General features: G+C 48.2%; 1 protein-coding gene across 1 annotated transcript; it reads left to right on the top strand.

Annotated features, from left to right (window-relative positions):
• Positions 1-5,486: 5,486 nt before the first annotated feature.
• Positions 5,487-25,612, top strand: LOC306956026 (disintegrin and metalloproteinase domain-containing protein 9-like; the record flags this gene model as incomplete). Its single annotated transcript, XM_079547423.1, has 22 exons — positions 5,487-5,574; positions 11,830-11,927; positions 12,906-12,970; positions 13,721-13,799; positions 15,048-15,124; positions 15,741-15,933; positions 16,631-16,696; positions 17,181-17,252; positions 18,797-18,966; positions 19,461-19,542; positions 19,832-19,965; positions 20,106-20,277; positions 20,376-20,468; positions 20,672-20,867; positions 21,353-21,458; positions 21,958-22,141; positions 22,345-22,425; positions 22,512-22,617; positions 23,927-24,065; positions 24,532-24,634; positions 24,965-25,092; positions 25,498-25,612. 22 exons carry the CDS (start codon positions 5,487-5,489, stop codon positions 25,610-25,612), a joined length of 2,547 nt encoding a protein of 848 aa, XP_079403549.1.
• Positions 25,613-26,848: the final 1,236 nt, after the last annotated feature.

Raw genomic sequence — 26,848 nt, 5'->3', positions numbered from 1 at the left:
GGAAGTACACATAGGCCCGGATGCGATTGAGCGCTTCCGGCATCGCGGTAGCCAATCGGAAAAGAACGAGGGCGGGACGAGGGAGGAGCCCGCTTCTTTTAAAGCGGCCGCGGCGGTGTGAGGGCGTGGTGGGGTTTCGTTTGCGGCGCTTTGGTCTGCAGGGCGTGCGATCCCGGCCTTCTCGGTTTGTGGGTGCGTTTCCTCAAGGTGTGTGGTGCTTCTTTACAGAGAGAGCGGTGAGGTGCTGGAACAGCTGCCCAGAGAGGCTGTGATGCCCCGTCCATCCGTGGAGGTGTTCAAGGCCAGGTTGGATGGGGCCCTGGGCAGCCTGGGCTGGTATTGAATGTGGAGGTTGGTGGCCCTGTGTGTGGCAGGGGGTTGGAGATCCGTGATGCTTGAGATCCCTTCCAACCCTGGCCATTCTGTGTGCTGTGGTAGGAGCGTTCCTCAAGGTACGTGCTGTGGCTGCTTGTGTGGAAAAACAGGACCTGTGCAGAGCTTGTTAGAACCCCTGCCTGCCCAGGCTTGCTGTCAGCTTGCTGCAGGTAGGCTGGTGGTTGGTGCTTTCCCTGGTGCTGTGTCAAACAGCTCTGGCCAAGCACTCTGTTTTTATTGTTCATCACAATGATGTGTAGCATGGGAAACCCCTTTAACCAGTGTGGGCCAGCTGTCCCAGTTCTGCCCCCTCCCAGCTCCTTGCATACCCCTACCTGCTCATTGGCAGAGCAGTGCAAGTGGCTGAAATGTCCTTGATTAGCATAAGCCCTGCTCTGCAGCAGCTAAAATACCAATGCGTTACCAATGTTATCGTCCCTATCTATTTGTTTCGGGGTGGATTTCTTTCTGGTTTCTGCATGCAGTTAATAAAAGTCAGAATTAAATACACTTAATTACATTCTGAATTTCAGAGCATGAAGCAGGTTGGGGAACTGCAATATCCTCCCTTCCACTGCTACTGCGCAGCCCACCCCATTTGCATGATGCTCTGAGCTTAGCAGCAGCAGATGTGGTCACACAATGGTCCCACCTGGCTCAGAATACAAAGCATGGCAATGGCCTTCCTGCTGGGTCCCACAAGGGTCGTGAACATCAGGCACTAAATAGACATAGGGGCAACTGCAGTTCCCTCAGCTGGGATTTTCGTGAAGGAGAAGCACTGACCTGTTGGAGGTTAACAAAAATGCTTCAAGGGATGGAACACCTCCCTTGGAGGACAGGATGAGTGAGCTGTGACTGCAACCTGGAGAAGAGAAAGGTCCAAGGAGACCTGAGAGTGACCCTTCAGTAACTAACAGGGGGCTGTAAGAAAGAAGGGGGCAGACTTTTTAATAGGGGCTGTTTTGACAGGACAAGGGAAATTATTTCATACTAAAAGAAGGGAGGTATAGACTGGATATAAGGAAAACATTATTTTATGGTAAGGGTAGAGCACTGGCACAGGTTGCCCAGAGAGGTGGTGATTGTTCTGTCCCTGCAGACACCTGAGTTCAGCCTGGATGAGGCTCTGAGCATCTGATGGAGCTGTGGGTAACTCTGCTATTGCAGGTGGGTTGGACCAGATGGCCTTTAAGGGTCCCTTCCAACTCAGTTGATTCTATATTTCTATCTAAAACATGGTGCAGTAGGAGGAAGAAAAATAACTCTGTCTCAGCCATAACAGAGGCTTCCAAGTGGCTCTATCAATATGTTAAAGGTTGCATAACGCAGCTGTGAACTCACTGGGGTGTGACTTTGGAAATGTCTTGAAGATAAATGGGGACCCAGCGCTTTCAGTGTGCTTCTCATTAGTAGGCAAGCATCCGAGGCAGTCAGCTGGCAGAATCTGTGTATCTCAGCTCCCAGTGCCCCTTATACAGAGAGGTTGACGTTGGGAGACCCCTCTGGCCCTTCTCTATTATGCTCAGAGCTGTAGAGGTTGCTCTTTAAGGGCTTTCTGAATGAAACTCGGGGATTAACTGAAAAGTGCTCAGCAGTATAAAGGCAGAGGGTTGGAGATGAAGATCCTGCTCTTCACCCTCTAAATCTGCTGCTGTCTTTCTCCCTCAGTATCCTTCTCCAGAGGAATACCAAATTTGATCTCCCCAGCGATTTGAGGTCTTTAGATTGGAAATGCCAAGCACGCTTTGAGGCAGGTACGTGGCATTCATTACCTCCAGTTGGAGGCTGGGCAAAGGATATAATTTGATAAGAATGTATTTGGGAAACAGAGCCATTACCAACGTTTGTAGGTGGGATCACTCAGCTAGTGTTAAGGAGGGCGCTTCCTAAGCCAGCTGGATTGTTGCTGGTGATGTCAGGGAAGTCCTGACTGCATCCAGAGTCTTTAATCTGTTTTCTTTGCAGTGTTTATAAACAAATGCCATGCACATGGCGTGTGGAGAGGATGTGGAAGCAGCAGGACTGAGGTTGTAGAGAGAACATGACACGTCTGACTTGCTATTTAAAAACACTGTTATAAATTTAGCTGGTTTAGTTGGAGTCCTTGTAGCCTTCGGTCTGACAAAGATAAATGTTTGTCATTCAATGAGAGAGGGACTGCAATGCCCAGTCCTACCAGGGGGGTTTCTAGGGGATTTCTTTCTTGCAAAGTGGAAATAACTGACAAATGGCCTTTGAGGAATTAGTTCTGTGTCTTCTCCCATCCCCTTGCTCTCTGCTTAAGCACAGGACTCGCCGAACTGCAATTTTACAATGTCTGTTGTCCAGCACCCAAGGCTCAATGGTCCCACAGGTATCCATATAGTCAAGATCGATTCCAGAGCTGGCAGGTTCACATTTGGTCCAAAACATGTGGTTAAAATCCTTCCGCCTCCTTTCTGGTTGTTTCTGCAGTTTGAAGCTTTGAGGTGTGTTTCTGTGTTGCAGGGCTGGAACAGCAATGCTGAACAACAGGAGAAGTGCAAAGATGTGCACAGCTCTTGCTAAATGCAAAGCTGGGAATCTCATGCCCCTCAGGCAGGAACCACTTTTTCATGGGATGATTCACATTGTGTGTTATTTGTACAGTGCACAGTGATAACTGTGATCTGTGATAAGATCATAATCCCTGGGAAGCCTTATGTACCTCAGGTAAGGTATAAGCCTGGCTTATGAGCAGCACTGGATATTACCTGACTCAGAAGTCATGCACAACTTCTATGGGGGTTGAAGATGTACATCTGTATCCCACGTGGTGTTTTCCTAACATCAGGCTGGAATAAAATTTTCTGCCTTACCTTGCAGAATTATGTTACTTATTGTGCTGGCTTTCTGTCTCATTTTGTGCTGTGGTCCATCAGAGTAAGTAAAACTGGCTTCAGAAGCAGAGTTGTTTCCTCCTCCCACAGGAACAGGAGGTTATCTGCCTGCTAGAGGCCAGGGAAAGAAACCTGAGTCAGAGGTTGTCTTCCTCACAGCTCTGGAAAAAATGGCTGTAGATTTCTGGGCTGCGAAGGGCCAAGCAGCCTTGCTCCTTAACCGTTCACTGCAACAACAGCAGTATAACCCTCCTGTACTTCCAAGAGCTCAGCATTAGGCAAAAGAGAGGCTTGCTCCAGTTGGTCAGCTGTTTATTCACATGCATTCAAAAGCCATTTTTAAAGCAGCTATCAGCCAGACCATGAGAGTGTAGGTGTGTGCAGGCAGATGCTGTTTGTACTACAGCATGCTCTGTCTGCTATACTGCAGCTTCTCCACAACCTGCTCAGTGACGTGAGTAATTTATCACATGTTGTTTATTGCCACCTGCTCTCAGAGGAAGGCACTGCACTGTGTTTTGGAGAGGTGTTTAATGCGTGGCTGTGCTGTCAGAGGCAGTCACAGATGTGATGCTCTGAGCGGAAGGTAGTAAACTCCGACGGTGTTTCATTCTGGAGTTTATTTCCCTTGCTCACCTGTATCATGTGGGGTCAGAGCAGATGCCAATGTGAAGCTTTATCTCCATGTGCTTCACACTGTAATGCAGGTGATTGGTTTTTCTCTAAGAAACGGAGGGCCAAACTCTAAAGCTGGATTCCAGCAGTCCTTGCACAGGAGGAGGTGGGCAGATGTTCCTCCTCAATCAGCAGAACCCTTCCAGAGCCACGATGCTGCTCCATGTGGCTGAGGTCAGCTCAGCTCAGCCCCGTGCTGCAGGGCTTTGGTGCTGGGCTCTCATTCCAGCAGTGCTGCTGTGGGTGGCACAGTGCAGCTCTCATCAATGCCACCACACTCCTGCCCTGCAGCTGGCTGTGTGAGCATTTCTAAGCACTTTCTGTACCAGATTTGCACAGCTTCTTAGGGCTGTCCTTCAGCCAGTGCCCACATCGAGTCCAAAGCTGTTGCTGCTGTCAGCTTGTGGGGGCAGCTCTCGGACACATTGATGCCATCAAGCAGCCAGTTGAGGGCTTTACCTGCATTACAGCGTGAAGCACATGAAGATAAAGCTTCATATTAGCATTCCAGTCTGATCCACTTGATACAGGTGAATAAGGGAATAAACTCCAGAATGAAACACCATTGGAGTTTACTGCCTTCTGTGACACATCTGTGACTGCCTCTGAGAGCACAGCCATGCATTAAACACCTCTCCAAAACACAGCTGAGCTAAATGTAGAACGCTGACATCTCCTGCAAGCTTGCTACCCAGCCATATCATACTTGCTACCCAGCCATATCATACATAAACTGTTTTTTGGGCCCAGCTGTCTGTGTCCTCAGGTGCCTGGAGGAATCCTGTGTCAAAGGCCCTGAGCTCTCCATCTGGCCCCTCAATGCAAGAAAGACATTGAGGCCCTGGAGCGGGTTCAAAGAAGGGCAACAAAGCTGTGAGGGGTCTGGAGCACAGGGCTGATGAGGAATGGCTGCAGGAGCTGGGGTTGTTCAGGCTGGAGGAGGCTCAGGGGAGACCTGATTGCTCTCTATAGCTACGTGAAGGGAGGTTGTAGCGAGCTGGGGGTCGGCCTCTTCTCGTGTAACAGTGACAGAACTAGAGGGAATGGCTTCGAGCTGCACCAGGGGAATTTAGGCTGGAATTAGGAAATATTACTGCTCCAAAAGAGCGGTCAGGCACTGCAGTGAGCTGCCCAGGGAGGTGGTGGAGTCACCGAGCCTGGAGGTGTTGAAGGAACGTTTGGATTTTGCATTGAGGGACGTGGTTTAGTGAGTGCTATTGGTGATGGTGGGACTGGACGATCTTGGAGGTCTTTTCCAACCTCGGTGTTTCTGTGATCCGGCTGTATTTTTGTACACCTCCCCACGCCGCGCATCCCGCAGCCTTTGAGCACCGGATTCCCCGCAAGTCAGAGCTCCGACCTCAGCTCTAAACCCGCAGCCGGGGGTTCGCAGTGCGAGGCAACAACAGCCCCGACAAGCGGCCGCTGCCCTCGAGGTCCGCCCCGTGTCCGCCGTGCTGCCAGCGGCGGGCGGAGCGGCCCCGCCCGGGGGGCGGCGCAGCGCAGGCTGCGGCCCGGCTGCATAAGCCCGGCGCTCTGCCCGCTCCGAGATCCGCACGGCCGACGCGGTGCGCGATGGCTTGGGCGGCACGGAGCTGCCCCTGCCTTCTCCTCCTCCTCCTCCTGCTGCTGCTGGCCGCGCCCGCGCTGCCGGGCCCCGCGGGTGAGTGCGGGACGCGACCCAGGGGTGGAGCGAAACGAAGCGGCCTCTGCGGCCCGGGAGACGCGGGGATTTTGTTTCTCTCCCTGCCCGACCCCGGGGTGACGGCTGTTGGGTCGCGCGATGGGACTTTTTGTCGTGGGAAAGGCCGGAGCGTGGGGCTCTGAGCTGCTGGGGCTGCTCGTCATCACCTTGTGAAGCCTCGGAGGGATGCTGGGAGGGATGCGTGTTTGTGCTCCGGCTGCAGGTGGCTGCTGGTCCGTGGGGAATCGTGGGTCTGGATGGGCAGCGTGGTCACAGCCCTCCCAGAAGCATTTGGTGAGCAGAGAATCACAGCCTGGACAAGGGTTGGAAGGGACCTCAAGGATCACAAATCTCCAACCCCCCGCCACGTGCAGCCTCCCCATTTAATACCAGCCCAGGCTGCCCAGGGCCCCATCCAACCTGGCCTTGAACACCTCCAGGGATGGATGGGGCATCCACAACCTCTCTGGCCTGTTAAATAGAGGATACAACAGTGCTGCTGCCCAGCTTGGAGGATGCTTGTGCTGTCCTGCACGGAGGTGACCGTACAGCCGTGGTGTCTTGCGCTGCATTCGGAATCATAGAATCATAGAATGGTGGAAAAAGACCCCAGTGATCATGGAGTTTCAATCCCTCTGCTGTGTGCTGGGTCACCAACCACAATGATGAAACGGAATGATGGGGATGCCCTGCTCCTCGTGCACAGCTGCAGCCATGGCTGAAGGCATTGAGGGCATCACTGGGGTCCCTCCAAAGCAGCTGCTCCCTGTGCAGGATCTCAAGTGCTACACAGTGCAGTTGTGACAGTGCAGTGACAACGTGCTTTGTTTATAGGCTTTTAATGAGTTGACACTGTGCTCTGTTATAGTTTCAATTCTTTGAAGCCCCTACTCCGTTTATGGACTTCTAATGAATTTAAATGGTGCTCTGCTCTGGGCTTCAAGGATGCTGATCCTGATGCTCCGTGTAGATGATAGGCTGAAATGCCTCATCTGTTGTTGTGCTCTTTCTATGGATAGAATAGATGCAGCGTGTTAAACTTGTGTTTGCCGTGAGCACACAGTTTTATTGTCAGGACTTCATAACTGAGAAAGCTTGCCTGAAGCTAATAGTGCTGAGAAGTAATTCACCTGTGGTCTGAGTGGCTCAGACCCAAGGTGCTGCTCTGGACTGGTTTGGAAGCTGGCTGCTAGCTGGCCTTGCAGCCCTGGGTGTTGCACCCATGGGTGCTGTGTGTACCACAGGCTGCTGCAGGCAGAAGGTTGGTGCTTCCATCCCTGCTGGGATAGGAGGAGCTGCAGGTCAGTGGCGTTACTGGAGGTGTGCAGGCAGTGCTGCTGTGACAGCTGTATCCCAGCTCGTCATCCTCAGTCTGTGACAAAGGATAATAGACCTCTGTCTGACGTCTGAGCTCGGATGGGAGGGGAGAAACAAGTCACCTGCTTCAGAGCATCCACACCTCCGGCTTCTTGGGCTGGGATGTGAGCGCTGTGAGGTGAGATACGAGGCAGAAATGAGGTGTTGCCGGAAACTGCTAATTAAAAATTCCTGAATTAATGTAATTGTAGAGCGGCAGGTGACCTTAAGGGGTTGCGTGTCATGCAGCTTTTCCCCTCCTGTTTGTGTGTGGAGAAGACCTCGGCCTTTGGCTGTGTGAATTCGTAGAGAACCAAAGCAGCATTGCTGTAGGCAGGGGCTTTGCTTCTTGCCTCTTGGTCTCTGATATCAGATGGCCTCACAGTGCTTTATCAATCCTTACAGGAATTTTTTAAGTGCCTGAATGCTCGGGTTTAAATTTTGGGAGGAGGTGCAGTGTTTGGTTAAGATAATTCTTCTGTTCAGCTCATGAGAAGCACGGCCCTGCCTCCCCTGTGTTTTGAGAGATCTGGGACAATCATTCTGCAGGGCAAAGAGGTTTTTGTGGTTATTTCCTCTGCGTGAAGAATAAAAAGAGGGAAGAAATATCAGTGTAGCTCACGTTGCCTCTTGTAGCAATTTAGTTTTGGAAAAAGGAAGTTTGAAACATGACTTTGTAGTTTTTGCCTGGCTTGAACGTTCTCATTTCTTAAGATAAAGGGAAAAAAAAAAAAAAAAGAAGAAGTTTATTTGCCCAACTCTACTGAGTTCTGTGATTGAACGTGTGCTGCGTGGTTTCCTTTGGAGACCAAACATAGACAGCAGCATTTCTGAGAAGATGCATTCCCACGAACCTCTGCTGCGAAGGGAGCTGACATCCAAAGGGCTGCTGAGGTCTGGAGGAAGTGAGTGGGCTCTGGGAGCAGCACGGGTGGGAAGGCAGGGGCTTCCTGGGGGCCCCCAGCCTGGGAGAAAGGGTGTCGGGGTGGGCTGTGACATCTGGCACCGTGGCGTGGCTTTGCTCTGTTTCCCTTCAAAGTGAGGTGCCATGACAGAAGGTGTTAGTGGTGATACCAGGAGACGAGAGCAATGGCTCTTCTCTTAGAAGAGTAGCTGCTGTCCTGCAGACTGATCAGTTTGGCAGTGGAGAGGGTAGGAGGAGTAGTAAGAGCCTAGGCAGGAAGCACTTACAGCATCAGCTGGGATTTCAGCATGAGGGACACGAGAGCATTCCAGCAAACACTGCCATAGGAATGCTCAATATCCTCATTAACTTCCAGCACCTCCAGTAAAATGTTAAGAGAAGTTCCATTAATCATTCTAGTCTGATTTAATGCTAAACAAGCGTTACATCAAGTGGATGAACGTGCTTCTCTTGCTGTGACAGCTGGTCATCTTTTCCTACCTTCTGAACAGGCTCTGTGACAACAAGGAGAGACACAGGGAGATCTGCTTTCCCTGCACATAGCAGATTGGAGTGTACCACACAAGTGATCAGTGATTGTCACTCTGCAAGGACATCTGTGGTCCTGATCACACAGGTTTCTCCCAAAACAGGTGCTGCCTGGCAAGAGTCCTTTGTGGTTCTGATCATGGGATACAGAGAATGCTTATTGAATTTGCAGTCCAGGTAATGTGGGGGTGAGAAAAATGTCCAGCAGTGAGGTGCAGCTTTGGAAGGACAGATGCAAAGTGCCTTTCTGAGGTGGAAGTAATTGTCTGCACTGTATGAATGGGGTGCAGGAGTGCCTTGGCAGGAGAGGAAATGAACCTTTAGAGTAGCTTAAGCTGCAAGTGAATCAGCCTTGCTGCTTGGTGTGGGGAAAAAATAAACCAACATAGGTAAATAAATACACAGAGTCGTCTTTCATGAAGCATAGGAAGCCTGACCAAACTTTTAAAACAGCTTCAGCCTTCCTTGGAGCAGCAGGTGGCTGTGAGGTGGGTGCATGCAGGCTCCCTGCAGCCTGCGCTGGAGCAGCTGCGTGCTGGAGCTGGGTTTGTGCAGTGGGACTGCAGCTGAAACTTCTGTTTGTTTATTTCTCCTGTCTATCTGATCTCACCGTAACAGGCTTGGGAAGGAGTTACAGGAACAGAAGGGTGATGAATGAGGTGATGTGTTGGTGTAGGCGACTGTGGCTGTGTTGCTGTAACTGAGCCAGCAGGCATGCTGTGAGCTGTGAAGGTGGAGATGCTGCCTGATGCTGCCTGACCTCTGAATGCAGATCTTACCTGTCAGGGTAAGGGCCTGACGTCTGACCTCGGTGTCTGAAGAGCCCCAACACGGCTTGTTTGGAGGGCTTTCCTGCTCCCACTCACAAAGTCCTCACTGCAGATCTGGGGCGGGAAGGTGATTCATTCCTTCCCCAGTTGCCTGGTAATTAAGGCAGTCTTTAATGAGACAAGATAAATACAGCGGTCGTAGTTGCTTTTTCCTTCTTGGAAATAGCGTGTGCTGCAGCCAGGTGGGATGATAAGCAATGGGCTCCCAGGTGCAGTGCACAGAGAGCAGTGCATGAAGCCCTGTGGGTTATTGCAAGCTGCTGTGCACAGGAACTGTGCTCATTACACTACAGTAAGATTTTTCAACAGGCAGAGGAGTAAAAGCTAAAAAGTAAAGAAAAAAAAGAGCTTATCTTGGGAAAACACAATGTGAAATCTTCAAACCTGCAAACCAGCTGAATATCTGGGTTTGGTTTTTGCTGGTACTTCTGCACCTCCTTCAGAACAAATTGCTATGAAGTGAGTTGTCTTTGTACCGAGAGGTGTGGATGGATTCTCATGGGCAGCATCCATCCATCCTGGAGGGTGGCATCTTCCTGCAGGCATCGCTGGTGAGTTTTTAGCACAATGAAAGGAAAAGGAAGGCATTGTAGCACCACGTTTTGGTCCCCAGCATGGTGGTAGTGAGGTGGAGGAGGACAGAAAGCTGGAGGAGAGGTGTCAGGATGCTCTGGGAGCTGGAAGTGAGTTCCCCATACTGCTGTGCCTCTGAGAGCTGCCGTTCCCAGAAATCCCTCCCACTGCTTTGTGCAATGATTCACTCTCCCAGCTGCTGGGGGGGCTGGGGTTGAGCACGCAGCCTGCTGAGCACAGTGGGGCCAACAGTTCTGTCCCTGGGATAAAGGCTGTGGGGTCGGGGCATGGCAGAGCAGGGCTGTGTGATGGCCTGGGGGCAGGACGTGAGCCTTGTGCCTGGAAATGGAGAGCAGTGCCATACTGGGGCACACGGTGTGATGGGTCATCTGGGAAGGAAGCGGCCCTTCCCTGTGCTTGGAGCCAGGGAGGTTCTGACACTGTACTTTCTGTGGCCTCTGAACATAAGGGCTATTTTCAGGAAGTTTCTCTGATTAGTTTTTTATACTTTTTTTCCTCTCCAGCAATCACAGTAATTAATGAGAATTGTGCAGCAGAATGTGTCCAGTGTTTTTTTTTTTGTTTTATTTCTTGAGAAGGAATCCAGCCTATAGCCGTGTGACAGAAAGGCTGTGTGACAGATGGTTGTCCTGCAACACCTCTGCATTCTCTGAGCGGCCCGCCTGCTTCTGCTTCCACAAAAATAAAACCACCACAGGCACGTCCTGGTGCCAAGGAGCACAGCTATTCCCTGCCCCTGGGTCCTGCAGCTCGCGCTCTCCTGATGAGCTCACTGATTCCATTGCCATGAGCTAGGAGAAGTGCTGCTAATCCTGCACAGGGAGGCCCAGGGAGCAGCTCCAGGCAGCAGCATGCTGATGGGGAAAGTGATTAACGTGTGCAACTTGTTATTGTTTGCATGTCTGTGCAGAACTTGCAAAAAGTGGTGTCTTTTTCTTTCCTCCCTTCCTCCTTTCCTCCCTCCTTTCCTCCCTCCCTTCCTCCCTCCTTTCCTCCCTCCTTTCCTCCCTTTCTTCCTTTCCTCCCTTTCTTCCTTTCCTCCCTTTCTTCCTTTCCTCCCTTTCCTCCCTTTCCTCCCTTTCCTCCCTTTCCTCCCTTTCCTCCCTTTCCTCCCTTTCCTCCCTTTCCTCCCTTTCCTCCCTTTCCTCCCTTTCCTCCCTTTCCTCCCTTTCCTCCCTTTCCTCCCTTTCCTCCCTTTCCTCCCTTTCCTCCCTTTCCTCCCTTTCCTCCCTTTCCTCCCTTTCCTTCCTTTCCTTCCTTTCCTTCCTTTCCTTCCTTTCCTCCCTCCTTTCCTCCCTCCTTTCCTCCCTTCCTCCCTTCCTCCCTCATTTCCTTTCCTCCCTTCCTCCCTCCCTTCCTCCCTTCCTCCGTTCCTCCTTTCCTCCTTTCCTCCCTTCCTCCCTCATTTCCTTTCCACCTTTCCTCCTTTCCTTCCTTCCCTCCTTTCCTCCCTTTCTTCCTTTCCTCCCTCCTTTCCTCCTCTCCTCCTTTCCTCCCTCCTTTCTTCCTTTCTCTCCTCCTCTCCTCCTCTCTTTCTTTAATTCAATCAGGTAATCTGTTGCATATGCAAATAATTTATGAAGGAATCTGCAAAAGGCTGCTTGCCTGTTCCGCTTTGGTTGTTTTTATGAGCTCTGTAAATGCTCTCTAAGAACACAAGGAGCTCTGGTTCCGTCAGCAGCTTGGTGAGATGTGCAGAGCTGAGGATTGCAGCGCAGAGCTCCGTGGGGCTGGCTGAGAGCCGAGCACTGCTGGAGCCCCAGGGGAGTCAGAGGAGGCTGCAGGCAGGGCCTGAATTTGGCACCGTCCTTCTGCGTGCCCTTGAGCAAGTTATCTGTGCTGGCCTGCTTTAGGTGCTCTGATTTCTGCTAATGAAAGGAGATGGAATATGAGATGGGACTTGCCCGTGCCATTTTCTCCCCTCTGCCTCGTCCTTGTGGTTGGTTGGTTGTTTCTTTGGCCAGACTGACTTGATGGTGGCAATTCTCTTTTGCTTTCTAGGTTTCCAGGAGATTTCTCAGCTGTCTTCTTACGAAGTTATAATCCCACAGAAGTTAGGAAGAGAGCGACGAGAGACCTCCAATGTCTCCTCAACACAGGTACTGGGTTACCAATGCCCTCATTATCATCATTACTAATGACCTCAATGCCCTCAGTTCAGTATCTTCTTCCTGACCAAGTCTGTTCAAAATCAACCTTAAGTTCTCACACACGAATCAGCCAAGTCGCTTTGCAGCAAATAAGTATCCATCCTTACAAAAGACATCCTATCTAGCATCCACTTCCAGCCAAGTTCTGGGAGATACTTCCTTGCTGCAGAGGTTACAAGCTGCAACAAAGGATCTTTAGAGTTGTTAAGTGCTCAGAAGAGTTACAGAGAGGTGAATCATGAACCTGGGAGATGCTGTGGATGTGACTGGAAGAAGCCCTGAGCTGCCTGGTCCTGCTTTAAGCAGTGGTTGGATCCCTCAGGGGTACTTTCCAGCCTGTGTTGTTCTGCTGTAATAACTTAACCAAGGGCTGCACACCTCGAGGTATTTGGATGAGACCAACTGCCTTAGTCACAAATGTTACAAACTGTGGCAGACTTTAATATTCAGAAAAATGTCTTAAAGTATATTGCAGTCATTAGTAGCTCTTGCTGTGATATTTAATGTAGAGTTCAGGTGATTCAGCTTATCCACTTAGCAATTAGGGTCCTTCCATGCTAAGTGGAGCCAGCTCACTGTGTTCAGTCATAGAACAGTATTGTCCTCTCCAGCTGTAACTCAGTTTATCTGTGGAAGTCTTACAAACAAGGAATGTGAAAACCATGAAGCTATTTTGAAATAGCTTCCTTCAGGTGACTTTTCCCCAACTACTCAAGAAATGCCAGATTCTGGAGGTAGGGACAGTTATAAAACAGGCTTCAGGCTCACCTCCACGTGCTTATTTCTGCTGCAGTGCAGCCAGCAAGATCTAACAGGGAAGGTCTGTCTGCTCAGGGTCAGGCAGCTTCCATGCGTGGAAGTGATGAAGAATCCTAGCCTGCTTTGTGCTGGAAGGGACCTTTAACAGTCTTTTATCTTTACATTCAGGACAAGGCATCATATGCTATTGAGATAGAAGGCAAAGAATACACGATCCATCTGGAAAAGAACAAGTAAGTGATGAATTCCTTGATTTTTATTGTTTTCTACTCCATCTGTTGTGTCCAAGTAACGAGCTGGCAGGTAGCATGCTAGTTTTGGTGGCTGAGGTTCTTCATGAGAAGGGCAGCCATGACCTAGCTGTGAGAAATCTGCAGAGGAAGTCAGTGAAAGTGAATCCAGTCCCACAGCCTTGGCTACGAGCAGAAATGTTGAACTGAACTCTGTGATCCTTCTCAGAGAAGGAAGCAGTCGTTTGCTCAAAGGGGACCTGGGGAATCGTTGAAAGGATTCTTCCTTTTCACATCTAAAAATAAACAAGCTGAGCTATATTTCAAGTAAATATTTTTGCTTTCCTCTGGGTTTTGTTTGTTTCGTTTTTTCCTCTGTCTCGCTAGCAGAAGACAAACGAGGAAGCTTTATTCCCAGGTCTTAATATCTATAACTTACAGAGAATGTGTTGTCTGTCTTGCTTTTAGTTTTTAAAGGGATACTTGCAGCAACAGCAAGTAAACATATATCAGGCTATTTCCCTTGTAATACTGTTCCACCCTCCTGATATCTTGGACTTTGCTGCAGGAGTGCTTTGCTGCACAACTTCTTTGTTAGTTTGTGAGAGTTTCCCTTTGAATGTTTCGTCACTCAATTGCAATTTATCTCTTAGTGACTCATGGTTAGGATCGTCTTGCTGTCCTGCTGTAGCATCAAAGTCAGTTCCTGGTTTTCCTCTGGTATTTATTCTTCTCTGTCCCCTTTCCTTGCAGAGATTTGTTACCCAAAGATTTTACAGTTTATACCTATGATAAGGAGGGGAAGTTGCAATCTCAATACCCTGATGTCCAGGTAGGGCTTCTTTCCTACTTGCATAGCATTGCATTTAATCCATGTTTGCAGCTCTCTTTTCCTGTGCAAGCAGACTGCCTTCTAGGCTGCCTTTGAAAATCTGATTGCTGCTGTAGAGTGAGAATTAAGAGCAGCTTGTGTGATGCAAAAAGCACGAGAGTATTTCTGTTGGCTTCACTGCTCTTACAAATCAACATTGTTGAAAGGGAAGCATCAGTCACCTGATTTGTAAGAGCTGGTGTTTGAAAACAGAGCACCTGAGTTGGCTATTTCCTTCCTGTTAAAAAAGATGATTTAAAAAAGAGAGAGAAAAAGCCTTTTCTGCACGAGTTCACAGAAGTCTCGGTGACCTTGAGGCTTTATTACATGCCTTAGCATTAACTGCCAAAAGCACAGGCGCCGTGATTTACCTGACCCCTAGCATTTAAAAACACACTTGCCAGATAATTTTGAATGCCTTTGCCATGTATTACCGTCTCGTTTAGTTCCCAAAATGTCTAATGCAGAGGACAAAATGGAAGTATTGTGCCTCGCAGGGCTGATTGAGGGACGTTCTGTGTGACTGAGCTGTTCGGCTGCACAGCGCCGTGGTGAGGACAGCAGATGGTGGCCTTCTCCTCGTTAGCAGGAGGCTGCATACAAGCCAAATATTCTCCCAACTGTTTCTGTAGATGTTGGAATGATAATTTGGCTCAAATCTGTAGGGAGGGGCTGGCCTCAGAATATTTGAGGTGGGGTGAAGGGCTGCAGCTCAGAGCAGGATAGCTTAATGTCAGGCTAAGAAATCCAGTTGCTAGGTAATGCTTCTGAGCCCTGCTTGTCAGTGTTACAGCAGGGTCAGCTCTGAATCCAGCTTCAGGTAGAATGAGTCAGTGAGGGGGTTTCCAGCTCAAATCTAATTGGCCCTATTGAGCTGTGAGGAGCAGATGCCTTATGGAATAGGATTCAGACTGGATCCCTGTCTCCCTGCAAGCCTGACCTTTTGATCAGCTTCTGGTGTAGAAACCCTGCTGGCACGAAGGCAGGTGAAGAGGTTTAGCTGTGTGCTAGAGGAGGAAGTGCTGTTACACTGCAATAGAGCCACAGGAAAAGTAAAACTAGGCTGGATGCAGGATGCGTGGTGGCTTCAACTTCAAACATACGATGCTGTCGAATTGCAACTGCTGCTGGTCAGTGGCAGACAGCAGTTATGTGATCACTGGATGTGCCTGGAACACATGTGTAATGCACCTTTGTTTTCCTGTGCAGGATCACTGCCATTACCAGGGATACGTGGAGGGGATCCTGGACTCTGTTGTTGCTGTCAGCACTTGCTCAGGGCTCAGGTAGCAAACTCAGCCTTTGTTGCAGCTGCTGTCACGTGGGTCTCACAGCTCACTGAACACGAAACAAAATTCTTGCTTTGTTTTTAACCACTGTTCAACCAGATGGGAATCATTGACAGGGACCAACTGCAACAGTGTACGCCTCTGTGTGGCTTTACTGCTGTATCTTTTGTTCATTTAGTGTTAACAGATACGTGCAGTATCTTCAGTGATGCAATAAAATGGGAAGTGGAACACTAGCCTGCAATTTTTACACAAAGCTTCAAATGGGGTTGGAAAATTCCTTCTGCATTGGATTATCTTCCCTATTTTTTGGAGTCTATTTGACACAGAATCACGCTAGACACCAAAGTGGGGACAGTAATTGAACTAAGTATTTCTGCTTCAGGTCTGTGGTTTAATTTCTTGGGCACTGCAAAATCTTATGGCTGTGTTTATTTTGCTGCATTTGCAAAGGCCCTTCCAGGTGACAGGCATTGAGTGAAGGTTTGCAAGGGCTGAGACGTAGACATGCCTTTAGTTATGAAAGAATAACTGTTGTTTTGTTTCACTGTAAAGCCCTGCCTAACCATCCCGTGTTTAATGCAAGAATTCTCTGCACATCTGCGTCTCTTAGGGGTTTGGTGACAATAGGGAATGTCACCTATGGCATTGAGCCCATGGATTCATCCTCTGGCTCTGAACACATCCTGTATTCGTTGGATAATGTGAAAAAGGAGCCCTCGATGTGTGGGGTAACCACTGAAGGCCATGAAGAGGGGGAACACATAGGAGAAAATCACCATCCTAGCATGACTCAGCTGCTACGAGTAAGTGCACCACTGTTTTCTCCAGTCCCCTGCAATGGATTTCATGAATGTTCAGCTAAGAAATATGGCAGCAGCTTAGCAGATTTCTCTGGGGCTTAACACATACCTAAAGGTTTCTGATCCACTGGGTTTTTCTGCACTGCTGGAAAACGGCGTGGTTGCAGTTTTTGCTCCTGCACACAGCAGTGAGAGTTCAGTGGCTAGTGAGATTGCTCATTGGCAGAGCTTTTGGGGGCTTTTAAGGGCAGGGACATTGGAGCTTCGTTGGAGAAGCTCATTACCAAAGTATGGCATCAGAAGCCAGCAGCATATTGTGTTGTTTATTCCATTCTCCTAATAATCAGAAGAACAGATTGACGTGTTGTTTAAAGGCTGGCTGTATTGGAACAAGGTCACAGGGAAAGCAAGAGCATAGAAACATTCTCATTCAAAAAACAAACCGAAGGGCTGCCGGTGTTTGGTTGATGCTGGAAGTCCTTGTACAGCTCAATTTCAGTATAAAATGCTAGTAGGGAAGTTGTCATTGCTTTGGACTGCTCTTCTTGGTTCTGGCTTGTTCACATCTTGGCAGTATGCCTTGGGTGTGTCCCTGAAGCCACTGGTTGTATTGAGTAAAATATGACAGGATATTTTTGTTGTTGTTGCTGTTTGCACCTGAATTAATCAACTTGGAACCGTCTAAAACCTTTTTCCACAGAAAAAAAGAGCCATCCTGCATCAAACGAGATACGTGGAGCTGTTCATAGTTGTGGATAAAGAAAAGGTACGGCTTGGATTGGGGGCTGCCTTCCTTTCCTTCTCCCCAGGAGATGGGTTGAAAAGCTGCCAGTCTCCATTACTCCCCAATGGATTGTTGAAAGACAGCCACGCTTTAGCCAAGATGATGCAAATGTGTTCTACCAGGCTGTAACTGAAGAGACAAGTCCTGTATGCTGTGCCTCTGGAAAACAAAAAGCTGTCAGACGTGGAGAGGTTCTATCAGAAAAGAGTTTAGTAATGATGGAAAGCATATGGCAAAAGCTGCCTCTTGTGTTTTCTCTTGGATTATTGAGCAGCTGAGTAATAGCAGTGAAGATGCTGTTTTCCTGATGAGTGCCTTCCAGGCAGGGATTCAACCTCATGTATTCTAAGCAGAACATTGGGAACCTGGCAAGAATGCCTTCGGTTACTAATCTGAAAACACTTTATTCATTTTGCTAAGCCTTGTCTTTATCTGCTTTTCGCCACTGAGTTTCTTTGTCTTGCAGTTTGAAGATTTCGGGAAGAGCGAAACGGAAGTGAGAGAACATATGGTGCAATTGGCAAACTTCCTTGACAGCGTAAGTGAAAGACACGCCATCGTTCCCATTTAATGCTCAGGGTGGCTTTTCAATCACCGACCCTTTCGCTGATCGAAATGTTTGATGATGATACGAAGTTGGGAGGATTGGCTGACACGCCTGAAGGCTGTGTTGCCATTCAGCCAGACCTGGATAGGCTGGAGAGCTGGGCAGAAAAAAACCGGATGAGGTTTAACAAAAGCAAGTGTAGAGTCTTGCATCTGGGGAGGAATAATTCCATGCACCGGTACAGGTTGGGGGATGAGGTGCTGGAGGGGAGCTCTGCGGAAAGGGACCTGGGTGTCCTGGTGGATGACAGGTTGGCCATGAGCCAGCAGTGTGCCCTTGTGGCCAAAAAGGCCAATGGCTTACTGGGGTGCATTAAAAAGAGCGTGTCCAGCAGGTCGAGGGAGGTGATCCTCCCCCTCTACTCTGCCCTGGTGAGGCCTCATCTGGAGCACTGCGTCCAGTTCTGGGCTCCCCAGTACAAAAAAGACAGGGATCTCTTGGAGAGAGTCCAGCGGAGGGCCACGAAGATGGTGAAGGGCCTGGAGCATCTCTGCTATGAGGAAAGGCTGAGTGAACTGGGTCTGTTCAGCCTTGAGAAGAGAAGACTGAGAGGGGACCTGATCCAGGTCTATAAATATCTAAGGTGTGGGGGGCAGAATGGCGAGGCCGGACTGTTTTCAGTGGTGAGTGGAGACAGGACAAGGGGAAACGGCTGGAAACTGCAGCATAGGAAGTTCCGCACAAACATGCGCAAGAACTTCTTTACAGTGAGGTGACGGAGCACTGGAACAGGCTGCCCAGGGAGGTGGTGGAGTCTCCTTCTCTGGAGATGTTCAAGACCTGCCTGGATGCCGACCTGTGCGACCTGCTGTAGGGAACCTGCTTTGGCAGGGGGGTTGGACTCGATGATCTCTGGAGGTCCCTCCCAACCCCTACAATTCTGTGATGCTGTGATTCTGTGAAATCTGTCTCACTGGGAAAACATTGGTTTGAACTGTTTGGGCTGGAGCACCTCCCCTATGAGGACAGGCTGAGGGAGTTGGGCTTGTTCAGCCTGGAGAAGAGAAGGCTGCGGGGTGACCTCAGTGCAGCCTATCAATACCTGAAGGGAACCTACAGCCAGGAGGGGAGTAAACTCTTCAAAAGGGCTGACAACAGCAGGACTAGGGGAAATGGATCCAAGTTGAAGGAGGGAAGATTTAGGTTGGACGTTAGGGGGAAGTTCTTTACGAGGAGAGTGGTTAGGCCCTGGAACGGGCTGCCCAGGGAGGTTGTGGATGCCCCGTCCTTGGACGTGTTCAAGGCCAGGTTGGACAGGGTCCTGGGCAACCTGATCTAAATGTGGATGTTTGGTGGCCCTGCTAGGCAGGGGGGTTGGAACTACATGATCCTTGAGGTCCCTTCCAACCCAGGTGATTCTGTGATTCTGTTTAATAAGAAAGTAGATTTTCGCAGTCGGATGCGGAGCGCCAAACCGCTCGTTCTTCTTCGAAGCTCTTCAGCAAGATTTCTCCTCCTTGTTTTTTCTTCCCCAGATGTACGTCATGTTGAACATCCACGTCGTGCTGGTTGGCCTGGAGATTTGGAAGTACGAGAACATCATCAGCACAGATGGAGGTGCTGGTGATGTGCTGGCAAACTTTGTGCAGTGGCGAGAGAAGAACCTTGTATTGCGCCGCAGGCACGACAGCGCCCAGTTTGTGCTGTGAGTTGAGGTTCCTTCCCTTTGGCTTTTAAGAAGCTTATTCTATTCCTGTCTGCTTAGCCTCGCCTTACTATCAGGAGTGGCTGCTCACTTTCATCAGGGAATCCAGTGCTGTGTTCTACATTAAAACATTCCGTGCCAAATTAAGCATTGTAAGGCTTCTCTGCCCTGTGAATTCAGCATCTTTTCTGACAGATCTATTTCTAAGTCATTTATTTTCTTGTCCCACACATCCTGCAATGTTGTATTTCATACTGTGGACAGCTTGTAATCAGATAATCCTTTGTAAGGACTGTAAACTGCTTAGAACTGTAATGTAGGGCTTTTTCACATGAAAAGGGTTTAAGCCTCGTGCTGAGCATTGCATCTGAATGGATCAAAAGCTGCTTTCTGCATTTGCTATCTAGAAACCAAGAGCACGGTGTGAGCTCTGACACATGGCATGGTGTGTCTGTGTGGTTGGAATGATTCTCTTCTTCTCTTAATGACTGCAGGAAGAAGGGGTTTGGTGGAACAGCTGGGATGGCCTATGTTGGAACAGTGTGCTCCAAGAGCCACGCAGGAGGCATTAATGTGGTGAGATATCTTTAGTAATACTGTGAGTATGAGCAAGATTTGAAAAAGTGCCTTCCTGGAAGTGCAGAATCTTTAATATTAAGCACAGCTGAAGTGGCACTCGAGAGGAGGTGACAGGATTTCTCTGCTGATGTTTTAAACACCCCTGCTTTATGTTAATATGGTGACAGTAACAGAATTGTCCTTTTGGCATTTAAGTAAGCAATTACTTAAATTGGCATTGAAAAAGAAAAATAAATCTCAATGTAGACTGCCCACTTTTTTTTTTCTCTGTTTTGCTCTTGTGCAGTTTGGAAAAATCAGTATACAGATGTTTGCTTCAATTATGGCTCACGAGCTGGGACATAACCTGGGGATGAACCATGATGATGAAAGGGTTTGTCACTGTGGAGCAAGCAGTTGCATTATGAGTTCTGGAGCATCGTAAGTAACTGATAAAAGGGGAAGCTTTTCCCTTTGTATGTGCCTAGTCTGTACAAGCTGTGGGATAGCAGACATTATCCTTGTTCTATAACCTGAGGGATTGATTTGATGGAGAAATCTTCTCGTGTTTTCTGTTACAGAGGCTCAAGGAACTTCAGCAGCTGCAGTGCAGAAGACTTTGAGAAGCTGACCCTCAACAAAGGGGGAAGCTGCCTGCTTAATGTTCCCAGGCCTGATGAAACCTATACCATCCCCTACTGTGGGAACAAGCTGGTCGACATGGGGGAGGAATGCGACTGTGGGTCACCAAAGGTTTGTAGTTTGCCATGTTTTACAGATGCTGCCTGGGGAGCAACCTTTGCACGGCTGTGGGTGTGATTTCCTGACGTTCACAGAGCTTCTGTTTGCAGGAATGTGAAAGTGATCCTTGCTGTGAACCAGGTACCTGTCGGCTCCGACCCACTGCTGAATGTGCCTATGGAGACTGCTGTAAAAACTGTCGGGTAAGACTGAACTTTGTTAATTGGGTTTGGAAAAGGAGAGCGTTTGCCTTGTCGGTGCATACATGAGGAGCATCATCCAACACCCCCAGAGGGCAGCAGATCAGTGCCTGCCTTGTTGAGGGCACGCTGTGGGTTGGGAGCACTGCTCTCTGCTTTGAGGGTCGTATATCCTGATGCAGTTCCTCCCTCAATTGTCTCTCCAGATCCTCCCTGGTGGAACTGAGTGTCGGGCGAGTAACAACGAGTGTGACCTTCCAGAGTACTGCAATGGCACATCCCAGTTCTGCCAGCCTGACTTCACTGTTCAGAACGGCCACCCCTGCCACAATGAGGAAGCATATTGCTACAATGGCATCTGCCAGTACTACGATGCACAGTGCCAGGATATATTTGGCTCAAGTGAGCAAGAGCACAGTGTTACTGCTTTCCTAGCAGATGCACTTAGAAGAGAACACTAAGGCTATTTAAAAACATCCAGTTGTTTTCCTGTAACAACACAAAGAATTTGGAGCAGTGGCATTTATGGCTTTGCCTTCACATGTCTTTTGTTACAGTTAACGCCGTGCTGGTGATTCAAGTAGTAATTTTCTTGCACTGAGCATCACAGTTCAGCTTCTGGCTTATAGGGCTTGCAGAAATAACATCCAGCCTATTGTACCACTTGATAAGTGACTCTGTTTTTTATTTGGGACTTTGTAGTGTTGGCATTTTCACTGTTCATCATTTTGATCAAGCTCATAGGCTTGATCTGCATATCTGCTTTGTGGGGAAATTGTTAGGCGTAGGATAATTGGGCTGGAGGGTGGAAATATGATGGTGTGAGATGTTTCTGTCTCTGTTTAACCTGGTTCTTCTGTCTGGGGGGGGTGGGCTATTGTTTTCAGAAGCCAAAGCTGCCCCCAACATTTGTTTTGCTGAAGTGAATTCCAAGGGTGACAGATTTGGCAACTGTGGTTTCCATGGCCATGACTACAAGAAATGTTCCAGCTGGTGAGTTGAACCAAATGCATTGGGAAGTTCCTAAATGTATGACTGACATTTTATTTGGGTGCCATAGTATTAAATTGGGGTTTTATGGCAGAAGCACTTGGGAGAGTAACATTATGCTATAGCCTAACCTTAGTGGCAGTGCTTACATCATTCAGAAACCACCATGAGATAGCTTAGAAAAGATGTTTTACTCTAAATTCTGATGCTGTTAGTACATAACAGAAAGCCCTCACGCTTCTGCTTTTGTAGGCCTTGTTGGCTTTTGTTTTAGTTTGTCTGGGTCCAACTCTTGCCCATAATATTTGAAATGAGTTTGAAAGTTCAGAGGGTTCTTCTGTAGCTGAGCTTGGAGCTGTTGCCTCGGGGTATCTTTGCCTGACACATTCAGATTTGGGGCTATGGCAGGGAGAGTTTGTACTCCATCTCCCATCACTGATCTCCTAAGCTCTTCACATACAGGATAAAGCATCACTACAGTATTTGTGTGTTGATGTTGTAGGAATGCCATGTGTGGGAAGCTGCAGTGTGAAAATGTGGAAACTATGCCTGTTTTTGGAATTAAGCCTGCCATTATCTGGACTCCCAGTAATGGCACCACTTGTTGGGGTGTAGATTTCCAGCTGGGCTCTGATGTCCCTGATCCAGGAATGGTGAACGAAGGCACCAAATGTGGTAATGGAAAGGTAATTAACACGTTAAAAGTGACTTTTGTAGAAGAGTTGTGTTCCTGTGGAGTTGAGGTTTGGCATGGAGGAGTATGCGACCTGTCAGAGAGCAGAGCAGCTGCAGAACCATCGGTGTGGGAACAGTGAGAGGGGAGAAGAAGTGGGGTATTGTGGTGAAAAGTCATCTGGTTTGGTTAGCATGCATCTCTGAACTCCCCTAGGTCTGCAGGCACTTCCAGTGTGTGAGTGCTTCTGTTCTGAACTATGACTGTGACGTGGAAAAGCAGTGTCATGGACGTGGGGTAAGTGATACCTTACAAGTGAAAGCTTCACCATTTTGTTTTGTTCCTGTGCTCTTGTAATCCTTGTGCTTGTTGTTCACATGTAGGTGTGCAACAACAACCGGAACTGTCACTGTGAGCCAGGCTGGGCTCCTCCTTTCTGCAATATTAAAGGCTATGGAGGGAGTATTGACAGTGGACCTCCCTATAATGGCAAGTAGAAGAGGGGCAGCTGTGGGGCTGTGTTGCTAGGGATGGTGCTGGGCTGAGTGCAGAGTGCCTGTTGCTTTGAAGCAGCTCAGTTCTGGTGGCTGAAGTGCTTTTGTGGGGCTCTTCACCAGGTTTCACCCCCTAGCAATCCTAGCTGGGGTTCTGAGCTCGAGGTGTTGCACTTCTTTCTTTTGGGATGCTGGAGATCTTTAAAGACACTGGCCTGTTTTAACTTTCTTCAGGTGATTTCTGCCACCTTGGACCAAGATCAGATTGGGCTTCTCTGTATCGAAGCTGGACATTGAAGCCCTTTCTAATCTTAGATCCAAACAAAACATGAAATTTGGCACAGGGTTGAAATTCATGGATGTCAACAGGCATCTCTGTGAGGATGGACTCGTAGCAGTGGTGGCAGAGATGGGTTCTACCCTGCTCTGATATCTGCATGTGCACCTGCAGGCCATCATGGTGTTGGTCAGCTGGCCATCATGGGCGTGTTGACGAGCCACTATTTTATTAATGTTTATTATTTGAGTGCAGACAGCATGCTTCCTTTGGTAGTAAATACAAATGTAGTCCCTGCCCCAAACATCTTACGCTATAGAAGACAGATACACCATAAAGAAACGGGGAGAGACAGAGGTTTGTGACACTGCCTTGTTTGCAGACTTTTGGATTGCTTTTTTTTGGTTGGAAGAAATGGGTGGAGAGGGAATTTTGTCTTGGTTTCATGCACCTTTTTCCCCTCCCAAGGAATAGGTGCTGGGTCAGCGTTTGACACAGCAAGAAGGTGCTGTGTCTGTGCACATAGAAGATGCCTGTATGGGTTTGCATGGGGAGAGTGGTGCCTGGGGCAGCACAACTCGTGCAGAGGAGAGAACAAAGTGAAAGGCTGTGACACTTACTTTTCTCACTGCTAGTTTGAAGATGAAAGAGGAGGCTTTAAGTTGGTAAAGACTTCTGCAGTGAGTTTGTGGAGCATGTGAAGAAGGGACTGATGTAGAGTATTCCTACTCTAGGAATGGCAGAATAGGTGGCAGAATGAACCTGGAGACCCTTGTTCATGAGATGGCGTGGATTTTGAGGGAAGCTAGACAGTAGCAGATGGGAGAGTCCCACCACAGTGGGAAGATCAGACCTAAAAAACGTTTCTGCCTACATCTTGCAGTCTGAACAGATTCTTTAGATCTAATTTCTGCCACAGAGAATGGAAGCTTGTTGTAGAACCAATCCTACTAACTGCTACAACAAGACATGTGACATTACCACCACTCAGTACTTTCTTCCTCTCCGTCCTTTTGTCCCCCAACAGACAAAGACAACTCACTGAGAAATGGGCTGCTGGTATTTTTTTTCCTGGTCCTGCCTCTCCTTCTAGCTGCTGCTTTGGCATTTGCAAGGAGAGACCGACTGAAACGATGCTTCAGAAGGTTGATGTCACGTTGTCATTCGTAAGTACAGTCCCCTCTTCTCCTTCTCTTCTGCCCTTTTGAGGTACTCCTTAGACATTTCTTCACATTGCTGAAATATGGAGATATATTCCAGTCCCAAGCTGTCAAGCAAAGACAGCTGCACCAAATGATGCATGGAAATTGCTCTGGGCCATGGCAGAAAAAAGTAGATCAAATTTTACATAGTGGGAGCAGAAAACTTTATTTTTACCTTTCTTTGGTGATGGGTTTTATGCTTTTTGGGTCCTATCTTTGACGCGGAGGCAAAATAAAGCTGTCATAGTCCTAAACAGAAAAAGGATTATGTTGTTTCTTAGACATGTGGTAAAAACCACCCTCCTGACATTTGGTATTTGCTAGGATGCTCTAAATCCACCTAGCAAGTAAGAAGCACTTGGATTCGTAGCCTATTCAGTCATCCTGTCAAGGTTATGTGCTCACCCAGGTAACATCTCTTGGGTTTCAGGTCACTTCAGTCACCAGCTCCTAGAACAGAAGCAGAACCAAGAGATTTCCCTCACAGAGGCGTTCCACATGGCATGCCTTACCCTTCCAGAGGTGTACCTGTGGTAGGAATTACTTGCTGTCTCTTTTTATTTGTCTCTGAAGTGACTGATGAGGACTGTTTATGTTATTGTACTATTGCAGAGGCTTCAAAGCTGTTGTATTTTTTCACTTCTGTGAATCGGGCTTACTCTCTGTTAAGAATGAAGTAAAAGCAGTGTTTCCTAAATGGGTTTAAAAGCTCCTCAGTTATTCTTTCTACTGCTTAGAAGGAAATAACAACTGTCATTTCCAGGGCTGGTTGCAAGCCATCTCAGATATCACCTGTATGGTGAAACAAATTTAATGCTCTGAAGTGCAAATCTGTGAACGTTCTCATTCTGTTTTATCCATAGGACATGGAGCCAAATACTTATCCTGTGCCATCCTACCCCATTAACCAGCATCCTCAGCAGGCCTACCACCAGTCCTACTACCCATCTCCACAGTACCAGGCCCTGCAGCCACAGAAAATGCCTGCAAGGTTGGTTTGAGTTGCTGCAAGTAATGTAACCAACTGTCCTGATGTATATGGCTTGTTGTTGCCTTTATCTTTGTAAGTATCAGGATGTTTCATCAGATGCTGTGAGCAGAGCTGACCTTTTAGTGAAAGGAGTTTCTCCTTTAATTCACACTTTGGAATAAAAGCACATTTTATGCTATAGGGTGCTCTGAGGGCAGCAGAATTTCACCGTGGGGTGTTGGAAGTGAGCCTACATGAGGCACTGAGTGTGCTGGAAGGGGAGAGTCTGTAACAAATGAGCTCGGGCCGTGCTAGTGCAAAGCAAGGGGAAGATAGGGCTGCTTTGCTGTGTGCATTCTGAGCAGTGTCAGGGCATTTTAGATGCTGTCATGTGGACTCACAGCAACTTGTCTGTCTTTACCACAGGCCACCTCCTCCCCAGCAGAAATGTGTACCTCAGAGACCTCCTCCATCACAGCAGAAATGTTTACCTCAAGGACGTTACTTTCCTTCTCGACCGGCACCTTTGCCCCCCAAATAGCTTTTGACTTCTTTGGGACCTTCACGTGAGCTGACCTGTTCACTGAAGCAAAGCTGAAAATGGCATTTATCCTTCTTGCATCGAGTGGCCCATGGTAAACCCAGGAAGCCTTCCTTCTGCAGCCATGGATAAGGCAAAAGAGATACGGAAACGAGGAATGTAAACCTTCACACAAATACCTCTGCCAAAGCTACAGGAGCAGAAAACATCGAGCCTGTTCTTAGGTCTGAGTGTTGTGGCTCTGCATGCTGCAGCAGGGCTGTCCAGCTGGAAGTGCAGCAGTTAAATCACCCTTTAAGTCCAGCGCTCAGGAGTTGCTTTAGGTTTCCCCCCCTTTCTGCAATGAGCCCTAAAAATGAAGTTCTGTGTTGTCGTCTTTCTAAATGCCCGGTGAAGATGTTAAAGTAGTCCCATGCCATGTTCAAATCAAGGGAATCTGGCTAATTAATCTAAACTTAGTTTGCATGGACTGGAAAACGTTTCCCATTTACACAAATGGCACAAGTGGAACAAGGTATCGGTGTACTTCATCAGAGGAAGATAAATATATTCTAAACACGTTTATGCATGTATATATGTTTATTGATGTGTAATAATGCACTTAAATTCTTCATTTCATGCTGACTGACGCTAAACTACGTGAACATTAAGTTTTATTTCATGATTTTAAACCAGTTATTGTGAGTTGCTAAGTGAGAATCCTGTACTAACTTCCACTAATACCATAAATGGGGAAGGAGAACAAAGGTACGAGAAGACGTGGCCATTTTGTTTTTGGTTAAGACAAATTGAGTTTTTAGCTCTGGGTTTTAAGTTGGACCTAAAGACTCTGGAGAAATCCCTGCAGAACACTGGGAAGCAAATAATGTGAATCTGCTGAGACCACCTGAGCTTCTCTGAGCACTTTAAGCAGGAGCTGTTGGCTAAGGCAGCGTTGCCACCTAATCTTCAACCCTTGTTAGTGTCAGTCAGGATGCTTTCCTAGGCTTACTTGCAGCTGCCATCGGTTTCTGTGCCACTGCTAAACCAGGTTTAACACAGTTCCCAAAAGGGGAGCTCAGCACTTGGTGCCACGGCCGTGCTGTGGGTAGAAACTGATGCTGGAGACAAACAGGAGAATGAAAATGGGGAAAACAACCCTGGAAAGATGTGCTTGGCTTTTTCACTTTGTGCTGGCCACTGAGTACAAACTTGCTCTGCAAAGATCCCCCATCCTATTGCCAAAAAAAATTCTTA

Source organism: Tetrao urogallus (genome assembly GCF_951394365.1).
Source record: "Tetrao urogallus genome assembly, chromosome: 27".
NCBI classification, from domain to species: Eukaryota; Metazoa; Chordata; class Aves; order Galliformes; family Phasianidae; genus Tetrao; species Tetrao urogallus.
Note: the sequence above shows the minus strand (reverse complement) of the source record. Positions and strands in the feature narration are given on the sequence as shown.